General features: G+C 37.0%; 1 protein-coding gene across 50 annotated transcripts in view; it reads left to right on the plus strand.

The window, feature by feature from the left end:
* Nucleotides 1-15,349, plus strand: part of LOC131689525 (cell adhesion molecule Dscam2) — a 172,782-nt gene that overhangs the window by 30,020 nt on the left and 127,413 nt on the right. For 29 of the 50 annotated variants that reach the window (XM_058974710.1, XM_058974671.1, XM_058974672.1 and 26 more), the window contains exon 5: nucleotides 6,302-6,451. In XM_058974710.1, the coding sequence (XP_058830693.1) occupies nucleotides 6,302-6,451 (150 nt within the window). Of the gene's footprint in view, nucleotides 1-6,301; nucleotides 6,452-15,172; nucleotides 15,297-15,349 lie in introns of all 50 variants that reach the window. The other 21 variants (XR_009305406.1, XM_058974668.1, XM_058974704.1 and 18 more) reach the window with 1 other exon arrangement.

The following is a 15,349-nucleotide window of genomic DNA, read 5'->3' on the forward strand; positions in this document are numbered from 1 at the left end:
AGAGCATGCTGTCGGTACCGCTGTCCCTCCTCCGTCTCCATCAGGGACCGTATAACACCTACTCGGTGATTGTTTGTTTATAAACAAACCTGTTGGTGTACATGTAAGCTTTGTAGATTGTAGTTCTCTTTATATTGTGATAACAGTTTCTAGGTTACCAGGAATGCATTTGGATAGAAGTTTGGTCGCTTTTGTCGAAGTTGTGAGATGTTTTCGGATGCAGCAATATTGAACGAGTCTGGAAGAGTAGTATGGAAATACGCTGTTTTTTGAAAAATTGCGAAAAATTTCCACTTTTCTTCAATATATTTATTATAGGATTTATATACACTTGGCATGGTAATCCATGAATGGAGATTCACTTATAATAATATTTAAACAGCATATTTCAATTACTGCTTGGTATTTCGTAAGTATCTACATTTGGAAGCTGACTTGCTGTTGTATTTCAAAGGTACCTTTTTTGTCGATTGCTGTCTCCAAATGTATATACTACATATCTTTATGGTCAAATAAGCATTTTCGTACATTTTGAATTAGCGTTGTTTTCAAATAATATTTTTCTCAATCGTCGATCATATTTCATGACGAAATTATATTTCAGCTTTAAAAAATTTCAGGTCCTAAATAGAAATTAATTAAGCATAGCTGCCCTGGCCGAAACGCATTGTGTTAAAGTTTTACTAATCCCATGTATTTGAAGATTCTTAAATGGGCCTTGGAGTTTTCAGATAGGAGAATTTTTCAATAATTTCTTTTGTATGCGGAGGCGGTTTCATTGATTTTATGGCTAATGGTATTCCTAGGAACAGTTTTCCAAGCAATGGTATATTATGGAAAGTGGTTTCCTAGGAATTTGTATTGAACGGAATGTTATTCCGGAACGTGACGCACAATCTTTCAAAATGCAAAGCACACATATTTCACATATTTTTAAGGGTTATTTACGTATTTAAAGCAAGCTCTACGATCTCCCGAAAAGTTCTGCAAACTTTACTAGCTTACAACTGAACTTTTGGTTCTACTGTTATATAACATTGATTTACTTAAAGATTCTGAGCACAGAAAACGTAGATCATTTTACTTAATGGGGGAGTTAAGTTTTTGAGTACATCTCGTCAAGTTGACTGATTTAGATAATCGAGCTCTCACATTGAAGGTTTAGGAGTTTCTTTAATAAATACCAATACGATCCATCCAGTACTTTAAATAATTGAAATTAGTAAGTTTTTCCTAAACTCGAGGACTGTAATTCACTTAACATTCTTAAAAATTCATATCGCAGTACAAGATAAAACACTGTAGCGATAAAACCGCTATTCATGGAAATCGCACGACAAATAAAAAAAATGAATCGAAGGTTTTACCAATTTGTCAAAAGGGGAAGGGGTGGCCCTAGGGGTGGCTCAATTCTCACAAAAATTTGGATTTTGAAATATTGGTCCTAGATGAACAATTTCTCCAAAATTGGATCAAATTCGTAAAGGTCGATTACACGTGCCTTGATAACTTCGCTCGGAATCACCCACAGAAAAATCTGTGCGAATAAACCATTTTTCTGGCTGTTTTAGGGGAGACCGGGACTAGTTGGCGGTGTTTTCAGTTTGCAATTTTTGTCGCTTTGATGTAAGTAGATCTTGCAAAATAAAACACGCGGCATGAAAGAGCAGACTTTTGGCAACATCTCTGATTTTTTTAAAAGTGTTTGTTGCATTGTCTCCATTTTAGAGACAAAAATATGTGACGCGGAAAACCCGCCAACTTACCCCGGTCCCGGGGTAAGTTGGCGGTACGTGGGGATACGCTAAAAACCTAGCAATCAAATGGAGATTCAATTACTTCAAGGGTCCTTTTGAAACGTGCTGCATGCCTATTCGAGAAAACTGCATATTAACCGACATTTCCTATTATATTTCAGTTTCAATACCCCGGCATTTTGACTTATACTAGTATTCCCCATACAAAAGCAAATTTTCGAAAATCTTCATGCAATTGGCCGGAATAAAGGTCTCCTACATTGGCGAGATACACAAGAAAAAGATTTTCTTACTTTGGAGTGAATTCCAGAAATAAAATTTTTTGATGACTTTTTTTGCACACAGCTTGCCCCGCGTGTAGCACCGCCAACTTACCCCAACCACATATTTTATTAAAAACTATTTAAAAAATAACTTTTGGTTCTGGATATATGTAATATCTATACGGATACTGAAAGCTCTTTTCACGCTCTATCGAAAAATATAATCATTCGGGAAATAGATTGAAAATCACCCTAAATAACGCAAAGTAATTAAAATTCAGAAAATTTACTTGGTATGCTCGAAAACACAATATCACCCACAACTTCCACCAAACAAATCGTTTTGCAACAAAAACACATTGGATAACGGGTTTCATATAACTTGAGGTACACATGAAGAGACAGCGCTATATGTGTAATAGAAACAGAGAAAAAGGGATTCCGCCAACTTACCCCAACCGCCAACTAGCCCCGGCTTCCCCTATATGAAATCGCTTCATAGAAAAGTATTGATGAGAAATTTTTTCTAAGATCAACTTGCAGGCCACATTCTCTAATAGAATATGGTTCTAGGCATCATTTCAAATAAAATGGCTCATAAGAAACATCTTCCAAAATGGTCTAGGTTACGAGATATTTTAAATTTGTTTCAGCCAAAAGAATTTAATCGTGAAATTATGCCTCTTTATTAAAGGTTTACTAAAGGTTAATCATAATAAACATGCGATTTCCAACAACTGAGGAATTTCATGAAAAACCGGCCGACCACTAAATATGGCCATCGCCGATTCGAACGAAACTTTGCAGCTGTGTTCGGCTTATGAATCTGCATGATTTTCTCTAGCAATTGCAATATTTTGATACATGAGCAATTTTTCAAAAGCGCGTAGACGTTTCAACGTCCACTATTTTCATTTTTACATTTCTTATAAAAGAAATGTATAGAATTCGCTTTTTGTTCGGTAACCACAGTTTTAACAGTAAAACTTTCTGAGAACGAGTTACAGGGAATTAATACTTCTGCACAAAACTAATATACACCGAAAAAAATGTCATTTTTCACAAGAACAAAAATGTATGTTAAAAATTTAAATAACAATAAATCCATTTTTTAAATTTTGTTTATATTGTGTCAACAAAAATCTAAAGAGAAATTTTTTTTTGAATGTGATTGCATGATGGAGAACTGGTCGGTAAAAAAGTTTTTCTAACGATTATTTTATGTATGTTTTTCAATTCCATACAAATTTACATACAAAACTGTAATTTTATTACAGAATATGATTCCAAGTATCATTTCAAATCAAAACGCATTTCGCAAAAAAAATTCAAAATGCTATATTTGTCGAGATATTTGGAATTTTGCTTCAACAAAAACAATTGATTTCTGTAATTTTCCCCTTTTTAAAAGTTATTCCCGTTTTCACACCATAAAATGTCAAAAATCTAATATTTATCATTTTAAAGACGTAAATGAAACTTTTTCAATGTATTTTGATAATGAGAAACTTTTAATGAAAAAGTTTTCCTAACAACATACTATTTGCAGTCAAAACTACAATTTTCCTATAGAATATAATTCTAATTAATTCTAATTCTAATTCGTTTATAAACGCCGTTTCAAATCAAAATGCTTTAAACAAAATTTTTCTGAAATGTAGTAGCTCTCGAGGTATTTAAATATTGTTTTAAACAACACAATGATTTTATTTTACTACGACCTTTTCATAAGTTATTCGAGTTTTTCCATCAACAGCAATAGATTTTTCAAAAGGCCCATAAAATTTGAAATTTTAAAATACATTTAAAATTATCGTTAGAAAGACGGTAAAAGGGATAAGTTCTCCATCATGAAATCAATTTCAAAATGTTTGTTTTCTTTTTAGGTTTTTGTTGACAAAATATAAAAAATGCGTAAATTGCAATTTTAATTTTAATAAAGTTTTGTTTTTGTGAAAAATGACACAATATTTTTTCCAGCGCATTTTTTTCGTGCAGAAGTATTCAGTCCCTGTAATTCGTTCTCAGATAGACTTGTTGTATGACATACGGTAATCGCACATTTTTTTTTTTCGAAAATGCTACCTGTAGAAACTTTCACGCTCTTTTAAAGAATTGCTCTTGAGTCAAAATAATCTTATTGACTGTGGAAACTGCTTAATCATCCATGCCGGAGAAACGTGTAAAGTTTCATCGGAATCTAAGATGATCGGTCGAGATTTTAAAGATTTTCGGACGGATCTTCGTGGGATTCCTTAACTTTCTTTTTAACTCTTTTCTCTAATCTTTACGAGCATTGTAAAACTAGAATACTAATTCCAATATACAATGCGATCTATCAAACATATTTAAAGACGTAGGGAGTTAGTTTATTAAAAAATAATGTATTTTACTGTAAATTGTCGATTTACTTGATATGATAGTTAGGATTTATGGTTATAGCAAACGATCTTACCAGTGGCGGATCCAGGGGTACGATCTTGGGGGTCGGAACCCCTCCCCCCCAAATTTTTTAACTTCTTGAGAAATTTTAAAATAGTTTCTATTTTAAATTCGTTTTAAATTCAAAATCATTCCAAACCAGATTCGACCGCCAAAACTGATTTTAATTAAATGAGGGTATTACAAATTACGTATTGTACAATGAACATTTGAAAATTGAAATTTCGGACCCCCTCTGAATTTTTTTCTGGATCCGCTCCTGGATCTTACATGACATAATTCGCATAGATTAAAGTATTTTTTCTTAGAAAGGGTCATTGTGGTTTAATAACATTTTCGATCAAAAACTTTTCGTCCAAATGACCTATATCCAGTATTATCAGCAATTTTGAATAAAAAAACTCATCAAATAAAAAGGTAATACCTCTTCTTGCGGAGAGTTTCTCAGAGACTAAAGACTACAATAAATAGAAGGGGAGAACGTTTTCATTATTCAGATCCGATACATTTTCTCAAGGTGTAAACCCGAGATCGATCACACGATACGAAGCATGTTATTAGTTGAGCAGTCTGGAAAGCACCTAGTCGTCTTCATGGTACGAGCAGTTTATTTTCTCGAATGAATAATTAATTCGAAGAAGACCTGTAGCTAACGATGGCAGAAAAACCAAACAAACGGTTTGGACGCCACGACGCATTCTCACTTCCTGGGTTCCGCCTCGGAAGAATGCTCATCCACCCGTATGTGTGTGATTATGATTTTTATTGTATAAACTCATCCAACCGAAGAGCAACGACCCACGAGGTAATGGTAAAGAATGTACGAATGCTTATGTGACCATTTATGCCGGTCTAATTTACATACAAGAGGAACTCCGATTACGTTAACCAATGGACAGACAGCCCCCTCAAAACTGTCATCGTGGAACAATGTTTGAATTCACACTATAGCAGGTTCCCGCATACCTTCACACAAACACTAACAAGAAGGATCCCAAATAGATAATAATTGGCTGTCATTTATCTATCCGTCATCGTAGAATTAGCGCCAAATTGTAATGATAATTGCCGACATGTTTGGATTTCACGAATTCAAATTTTACCAATATCAACGGTCCGGCAAATCAAGCTATTTCTTGAAACCTTATTGCTATTCCAGACACCAGTCTGGGGCTACTTCATCCAAGAAGTCACCTAACTATAGACAGGTTCAAAAACATTAAAATTTTTGAAACGCTCGAAACCGAATTTAGAGTTAAGTTCGTCTGTATTTTCCATACATAGATCATCCTAATTTGTTGAACTGGCATCGGTCATGTAGAACCCGAAGTTAGTGCTTGTTAAGTTGTACCACCCTATTACCCGCACACCATGCTGGGATATCGTAATCGGAGCTTCTCGCGTGTAATAATGAATAGGACCGAGCAGAAACGCAGTTTAATTTATTCAACGTGTTGATGTCACAGTCCGATTAAGCAGAGCAGACCCAGAGACGAATATTTTATGAATTGAAAGCTTTGTGTCGCTGCCAGCGCATGCGGTTGACTTTACGCGGGTGGAATGCAGCCTTCATCGTTGAGGCTGAACTATGGGAAACAATTATTCCCAACCATCGCCAGACGAAATTGAGCTGCAAGTCACATATCTTTTAATATCTTGGAAATTATATGCATAAATTCGTGCATCTTCGGATCGGCGGCATCAGCAGGTTAATAAATTAGGCATAGTATAGGATAGTTATAAGGTAGTTTAAAATTTCCAAACATGTATACTAATATTTTTTCTACTTTCCCTTTCCTCATAAAAATCGATCCGAAAAAATACCGCACCCCCATACAGATGGCAAGTACATGGTCCTACCATCGGGAGAGCTGCACATCCGTGAAGTTGGACCCGAGGATGGCTATAAAAGCTACCAGTGCCGAACCAAACACCGGCTTACCGGAGAAACTCGGCTTTCGGCTACCAAAGGACGTCTCGTTATTACAGGTAATTTGGAAGTGAATTAACTTCCCGCAATGAAATGTTTCCCGGTTGCGGTTAGTAACTTGCACACAGCTTGGTGGCTGTTGAGATCATACGTACACCGATGCACTTTCGCTTACCTATAATTTTACCATTGATATCTTTACTCACTATTCACCATGGTGATGGTCTCAAGGTCGCACTCTGTATGCAAAGTTACACAATTTAATGTTATTTGAGCTCTCGTACACATCAATCAGTCCTTTTTGTAAAAATTTCAAAACAGAAGAACGGTAGTAATGAGATATCTGATCCATTTGCCTGCAGTTGGGCACAAATTGAGGGCGTAATCGTTTCAGCTGACCTGCATAACACCGGGGTAGATATTATTCAGTGTCGGGTTACACCTGTTATATGCAGTGTCGTATTGCATTTACTGCTCGGTTTATGTTCTAAAGGATCATTGTTGCTGTTCTCGAAGAAAATAATGGTAGTGTCACAATGCAACACCGTATCTGCGATGGCCATTATACGCAATGCCGAACAGAGGCGTGAAACTATGTTGAGACTTATAATAGTTTACGAAAATTATATAGGCCGGTAGTAAAAGTCTACGTTTGTCTAGGAAGGGGGTGGGGGAGAGGTTTCCACCAAAGTCTACGTAGACTTTCTGATTTTTAGCTCTTCTCGTAATTAGTAAATTATTATTAGGGCCGAACGATGTTTCTGTTCAACATACTAATCGATGTAGCTAGATGTATTTACACAGATACTTCGAAATTGTTATCGTATTGTGGTATCCACTCTTTGAGAGAGTCCACATAGCTGTCGTGATTTTTTTAGCAAAGGAACAACGCTGCACGTTTTTCCGTTTTTTGCGTATATTTTAAGGATGTATGGAATCAAATTGCATCCCAAGAAAAGATTCGCAATAAATCACCCATACAATCGATCGGTTTCAAACTTTCCGAGAATAAAACAAAACAGATTTTATACTTGTTCCATGTTTGTTACTATTTTTTAATTGCCATAAGATTCTACTGTATCGATTTTGTTGACTATTCTCGGCATATTTAATACTAAGCGAAACGAAAACAATGTAAGTGAATCAGTTATAAACTTAGAATGAAAAACTAGGACTACGCAGGCTCATAATGTGAAGAATCCTTTGAAAACAATTTTTGTCTCAATCTTTTCGTCGCCAACTAGCCGTTTAGATGCTGATTCCATGGACCATTTAGCTCCTGTTCCCTTGAGTCATTCTGCTCCCAGCCTTATCATGATCTACTCGGATAGTCCCCGACGGTGAACTCACCTTACTTCGTCTAAGAGCTCCCCAACGAAAAGATTTTTCTCGACACCGATATCCGCTTCCTTCTATCATTTAGCTACTAGTTTTATCGAGATCATGATCTACTTGGATAGTCCCCGACGGTGAACTCACCTTACTTCGTCTAAGATTTCCCCGACGGAAGGATTTTTCCCGACACCGATACCCGCTTCCTTGAGCCATTTAGCTACCAGTTTTATCGAGACCACCTCCGGTAGGGAACTACCTTACGCCGACAGAGAGATCCCTGGTAGCGGAATTTCTTTCGGTGCCGATGTCTGTTTCGTGATCCAATAAGCTCCCATTGTTGACACGATGTAGTTGGATAGTCCACGGTGGTGAATTCAATCTACTGTGAATTCCATGGCAGTAGATTTCTCCTGATACCGATGTTCATTTCCGTGAGTAAATTAGCTCCCCGCTTTGTCCCAATCTAGTGGTGGGCCTAGCCTACTCAAACGGGGCAGCTAGAGGTCTGTCCAGCGATTCCGGATGGAGCATAGCTTCCGGTTCACTGGGCGCCCCAACGCTCTTATCCCTAGCGGTGGATCTATCCTACTCTCGGGATACCCGGTAAGGTGTCGAGATCGATCCGACGATTCCAGTGAAGCTTGACGTCCAGTTAACTGGCGTGCTGATGACCCGAACTGGACCTACGACGGCGGAATTTCCACCGAACACCGATTCGTGGTTTCACGGCGGTTTTCTAGCCGATGGTCCTTTCGCCACTTCCTCTGCAGCTCGGAGAGTATACTTGTAACCATTCTGTTGACAGCGTCCCAGATATGCTCGTCGTGGCACATCTCTTCGACGATATTGTCCACTGTCACACCAGATATCGGACTTCATCGAATCTAGGCTATTCGAAGACCACGTGTTCCGATGCCTCTTGCACGTTCACCTACTCCGGGCAAAGGCGTGACGAAGCGTGTCCAAGTCGTTGAAGGTACTTCCGGAAGCATTCGTGCCGGGACAATAAACTGCGTCAAATGGAAGTTCACCTCTCCATGCTTCCCACGCACCCAAGCAGACACATTTGGGTGAGTCGGTGGGTCCTTCCTATCTCCGCGTTGCCCCACTTTTGCTGCAAACGAACCAGTGGGGAATCTGCTCACAACTTGTATCGCAGCCGTTCCCGATATATCCACCACCCAGTTACCGTCATTAAGCGGGACTTGATACTTGAACTCCGAAACCATCTTTGGAGTTTTAAAACTTTGAAGAAGTTTTCCAGCATAAAGAAGCGCATTTTGTGACAATAATTTGAGTGATTAATTCTTCTTGAAGTATTTATGAAGAATTAATTCATCAAAAATATAGTAACAGACATCGAGTTCTAGTTTTTTTTAAATAACCTTTTTTGTGAGCTTCACAAACTCAAGCCTCAAAATGTGAACTTTATTGTTTGTAAACAGCAAAAGAGATTTATCATAAACAGTAATATCGTAACAACCAACAAAACACCCCTCTCCCTTCCCCAAACCCCTGGGCTACGCCGCTGCTGGAAGTTACTTATTTCGATTAACATTTATCGAAATATGTTCCAGATCGGTCCGATGGCTATATGTTAGCAAATTTGCTGTCGGAAGGTACGTGGAAATGAATTTTTTCACCTATAAGTGGTCAAAGTCCATCCAAACTACTTATAACTGTTCAGTGGTAATTTCTAACGGTGGTAGATAGAAACATGAAATACATTATATGTCAAGATTAAAACCTTGTCCGTTTTATCGAAATTAAACCGGATTCAAACGCTTCAAATCTTCCAGTCTTTCAACCTTTCAGTCTTTCAGTCTTCCAGTCTTTCAGTCTTTCTGTCTTTCTATCTTTCTGTCTTTCTGTCTTTCTGTCTTTCAGTCTTTCAGTCTTTCAATCTTTCAATCTTTCAATCTTTCAATCTTTCAATCTTTCAATCTTTCAATCTTTCAATCTTTCAATCTTTCAATCTTTCAATCTTTCAATCTTTCAATCTTTCAATCTTTCAATCTTTCAATCTTTCAATCTTTCAATCTTTCAGTCTTTCAGTCTTCCAGTATTCCAGTCTACCAGTCTTCCAGTCTTTCTAGTCTTCCAGTCTTCCAGTCTTCCAGTATTTCAGTATTTCAGTCTTTCAATCTTTCAGTCTTCCAAACTTCCAGTCTTCGAGTCTTCCAATCTTCCAGTCTTCATTCAAGTTTGTTATGAATGCATACCGAATTCGTTTCTGATACTTTTTACATTATCAGGCAACTAGCAGTTGGGTAATTGGATTCTGAGATGATTATGTCTTTCATTGGTTTAGTTTTCGATAAAAATACACTGAAAAAAATCATTTTGGACAAGGAAAAGTTTTTTTCAAATAACTTTTTCTTGAAAGTACCCAACTTGAATTTCTGACGTTAGGTAGGGAACATGATTGTTACTATGTTTTAATTGCCGCAAGGTTCTACTGTATCGATTTTGTTGGCTATTTTCGGCAAATTTGAGACTAAGAGAAACGAAAGCAATGAAATTGAAAATAGCCAACAAAATCGATACAAGGGAACATGATTACCTATCTTGGAACAAAGTTACATCCAAATCAAAGATGTTTTTTTTGTAAATCGACTTTACATTTCCAAAATCTATTTTTTTCAGTGTAGGAGTCCATGAAGAATTTTTTCAATATTTTAATTCAAAAATTTGTGAAAATCACTTGTACAACATTTTTTGTAGGATTTGTCATTTTAAGACTACAGCCATTTGTTTTATATTTTTATTGTTCGCTATTGTATATCCGTCCTCTTTGGCGTTCGCTTGGTTTGTATACATTGGGCGCCGTTATTGTCGAGTAAATATTTGTTCCTATTAGAAAGATATTGGATTTTCAAGCGTTTTTGGTTTAGCATAAGATGAGTGTGCTGTTTTTGCGTATAGTAGGTGGACTTCTGCTTCTGCGCAAGGTTTTCTGTGGCAAGACACTATCATTGTAGAATTGACACGTAGGAATTTGCCCAGGATACGTGACCAGCGTTTTCTTATTAAATGTCTTTCAGTATTCCAGTCAATCAGTCTACCAGTCTTCCAGTCTACCAGTCTTCCAGTCTTCTAGTCTTCCAGTCTTCTAGTCTACCAGTCTTCCAGCCTTCCAGTCTTCCAGTCTTTCAGTATTTCAGTCTTTCTATCTTTCAGTCTTCTTAACTTCCAGTCTTCCAATCTTCCAGTCTTCATTCAAGTTTGTTATGAATGCATACCGAATTCGTTTCTGATACTTGTTGCATGTATCAGGCAACTTTCAGTTGGGTAATTGGATTCTGAGATGATTATGACATTCATTGGTTTAGTTTTCGATAAAAATACACTGAAAAAAAATCATTTTGGATAAGGAAAAGTTTTTTTCAAATAACTTTTTTTCTTGGAAGTACCCAACTTGAATTTTTGACGTTAGGTAGGGGACATAATTACCTATCTTGGAACAAAGTTACATCCAAATCAAAGATGTTTTTTTTTGTAAATTGACTTTAAACTTCCAAAATCAATTTTTTTTTCAGTGTAGGAGTCGATGAAGAATTTTTTCAATATTTTAATTCAAAAATTTGTGAAAATCACTTGTACAACATTGTTTGTAGGATTTGTCATTTTAAGACTACAGCCATTTATTTGTTTCATATTTTTATTGTTCGCTATTGTATATCCGTCCTCTTTGGCGTTCGCTTGGTTTGTATACATCGGGCGCCGTTATTGTCGAGTAAATATTTGTTCCTATCAGATAGATATTGGATTTGCAAGCGTTTTTGGCTTAGCATAAGATGATAGTGTGCTGTTTTTGATTATAGTAGGTGGACTTCTGCTTCTGCGCAAGGTTTTCTGTGGCAAGACACTATCATTGTAGAATTGACACGTAGAAATTTGCCCTGGATATGTGACCAGCGTTTTCTGATTAAATGTCATTTTCTGTCGATCTGCCTAAAATGTTTACGCATGAAGGGATTGGTTTGGTCGGACACATTCTCATCACCAATTAACCATTAAGAACACCTTGGAAAAAGTTCCTGTGTGTGTCAGCAGTGCAGGAATCTCCTCCGAATTTGGACATTTTTGGAATTACGATATCAGGGGTGCGTAGAGATAAATCATATAAGCACACTTCTTTAGAGCCGTTATGTATATGAGGGAATGTTGATTGTAATGTTGCGGCAATGGGCGGTGTGCTACATATTGTTTCGTGAAATAAATGATTCTACTTGATTAATGTTCTTGGACTTATTTAGCACTTGGTGTGATATGGCACAGTTGAGTTAACTTTTGTCAGATCGAGCTTCATATGAACTTTCCCCTATAAAGACTATAAAGATAAAAAAAGATTAGTAAGAAGGGAAAGTTATGAAAATTTAAAGCCATAGTACTCAGGTGAGAGCAATGATGTAAAATATACAGATCTAAAACTAGAAGTGACAAAATCATTAGATGCAGGTTTAAAATCTTCTAGTATGGGTCGAGCTTAGGGTAGAGTTAAAACAAGACGCTCAAGTCCACCAACATATTTAACGGCAAAAGCAAAAGGCTTATCCCTCATTACCTTGCCACCTGACACAAGAGAAGCTATGCAAGATCACCACTAGGAGCCTGTCGACGATTCTTAACATCAATGAATATCCTATGATTGAGAAATTTGTTATGGAATTTTGTTGATTGGTGCCAACGTGAGGAGCGGCTTAATTGTCCATGGTTTCGGAGCAGCTACAGCAGTTTATTGACTCTTGGTGGTACATGGTTCTGATCGGGAGCTGGGGTCACAGTCTGCCTTACAAGTTATGAAATGTTGATACCCTTCGTGCTGTAGGCCTACATCCTTCTTTTCGAACTTTTGCTTCAAACCCGCAAGGTATTCGGGAAATTATCTGTCATGTGATTGTCAAAAATCTTGTAAATTTTGTCCTGAATTTTCTTGTAATAATTCTACAAGTATCTTATCTTATTATTAAAAAAATGGCAATATGATTTTTCAATTACGAATATCATGATAAGATCTTATTTGGGGCAAGGGGAGTTTACCAAAATCTTATGAAAACTTATCTAGTGCGGGGAGGTTGAAAACTTCTAAAAACGTCTTACATAATTAGTGCACGGCCACTTTGCAAAGTAGACGAAACGACACGCGGGTTGTAAATTTGTTTGCTTTGCAGGTCGCAGCTGAGCATTTTAGCGTCCGTTCTGAGCGAGGTGGGACGATAGATTGAACTGGCAGTTTGTTATCACCCTCATACAAAATGGGCCCTCCATTCTTATGTTTTGAAATAAAATAAACTTTCTTGATGATAGTAAAAATGCGATCTAATCACTCTACCGAATTAATTATTTGAATGAAGCAAAGACAGGAAAGATTGTACATACCGCGGATAACAGACGTTTATGTATGCTTGATATGTTTTCGTGGCTCGTTTCATTTTAAATAAAAGGTGCAATACGAATACCCAAACGTCTTTTATCTGTAAATATAAGTTTAACGTTTTTAACTCAACGAATGTTGCAAAGAAAACTTGCATCATACCATCATACTATAATGTTGTTACCATTTTGTTCTGTCCTCCTGAATGTGCATCAAGGACGGTACCAGCTCACTTCAACAATCAGGCAACGTTGAAGAAGTGTCCGAATCTACATTGAATTTAAGCTTCGCTCCTTATTTTATCTGTAAGACTGATCAGTGTACAAGCTCAAATACATTAAAATATCGCAAACCGTATGTCGCAAGCGCGTGGAAGTGTGTTTAACTGCAAAAACGATCAATTAAAATATATAACAGAGCTCTAACGCTTTCCAGCTACTAAGCGATGCTATCCATCACACATCATACACACATCGATTTCAGAAAAGATTGTTCGAATCGGTTCGACCTTTCGCGTAACTGTAGCCACTTCCATCCGCTTGCTAATTAAGAATCACTCGCAGTGCATTAAAGTATTAATAAAAACAATATTCTTACCCCCATGATTTCACAAACCGGACGATCGAGTAACTGAATGATGTATGTTCGTTCATTTCATATCACGAGTAAATAACACCACCTCGATAGGCGCATTTTGGTTGCGCTTGAATGCTCCAATTAGTCGAAAATCGTACAAAAATGTTCCCGTCCCTTGCGTGTGTTGTCTCGTCATCATCTTGCTTGTTTCATGAATAACGATGTCAGCTCTTCATAACCAAGATTAAATCCTGTTTGTTTTGTGCCTGGTTTCACATTAATTTTTTTCAAATGCAGTAGAAAGTGTTATTTATGTGGAACCAGAATTCATACTACAAATGCTTCAACTGGCTAGTAAAGATATAAACACGCAAACAAATCCGCTAGACATATTTAGTTGTTATTGTCAAATGTAGGTTAACAATTCTTGCGAAAACATCGTTGAGAATTCTTTCTCTGCATTTCTTCCAAAACATAGCCTTTTTAAAAATGTTATAAACATTTTTCTTTGCGTGTACATCTCTTTCTTAATATGTTAGTATATGAGCTCTTGTCTATGGTTTAAGCACGTGTTGTCCGTTGAGACCGACTTGTGATCCATTTCATCAAGCACAAGTGTACGAGGCTAGAAAATTAATCATAGTTCTTTGAAGCAGTTCAAAGCCGCCTGACTCACATATTGTCGTGCCAGATGTACTTGTGGTTGTAGGCAGTATGTTTAATTAGAGTACTGCTCTCGTTTTACTGATGTGTGCCGGTAGATTCACTGGTCATATTTTTATCATGCTACAATCTCTTCACAATTTCTGGCTTAAACCGCTTTCTATTATGTTATCCACTTTTTGTAGAGACAATATAGATTTTCTAGCGATCATTTCATGCGCAAACTTATTAAAATGATGAATGTGAGTTATGAAAAGCTGACACCGTATCGGTCCGAGAATATTGTTTGGTTCTAATACTTTTGCCCGGTGATATTGGAAATATAAGGAAATATCAAACGTTGAAAACCATTTTTTCCTTAAATTTCCATTCCTAATGATAACTAATCATGAAGTATATGTGAACAAATTGCCTGAATGTTGGGATAGGGTACCCTGTGTTGCGTGTTTTCAAAATTTAAGTAATTGATTAAATCTCGCGAATTGGTAAAAAAAATTTAAAAAAAAACTCGCGTGTGGAAACTGTGCCTGATGTTTCGAATTTTTGCTTAAGCAGTTCTTTAAAAAAATGGCGGCGAAACAATTCATAACCTTCAAGCAGTGGCTTGGTGTGACTTTGAAAAGTTTTGAGTTTTTACTAACCTTGCCGTGTGGTCCTTTAATAGGAAAAGGTAACTAACAAAACTATTTCATCTCTGCACTCATTTCCAATAGAACAAAACTATACTCTGCTAGCACAAGTGAGCTTTGCGCATTAAGCACCTGTTGGACCGTAAACCAACCCATTGATCTCACCAATCAATATTTTTAACTGTTTTCATTTTCTTCAGAACCACTTGGTAGGGTAGCCCCGAAGCGCTCGTCCACCTCGAAGATCTTTACGGCGGAAGCAAGACGCAGGAAAACGATAGCCCTGTTATGCTCTGCCCAGGCATTCCCGGTACCCATATTTAGGTAACAATATACTAAATCAGCCATAAAACCCAACTACAGGGCACACTGTCCCA

Source organism: Topomyia yanbarensis, chromosome 3, assembly GCF_030247195.1.
Source record: "Topomyia yanbarensis strain Yona2022 chromosome 3, ASM3024719v1, whole genome shotgun sequence".
NCBI lineage: Eukaryota > Metazoa > Arthropoda > Insecta > Diptera > Culicidae > Topomyia > Topomyia yanbarensis.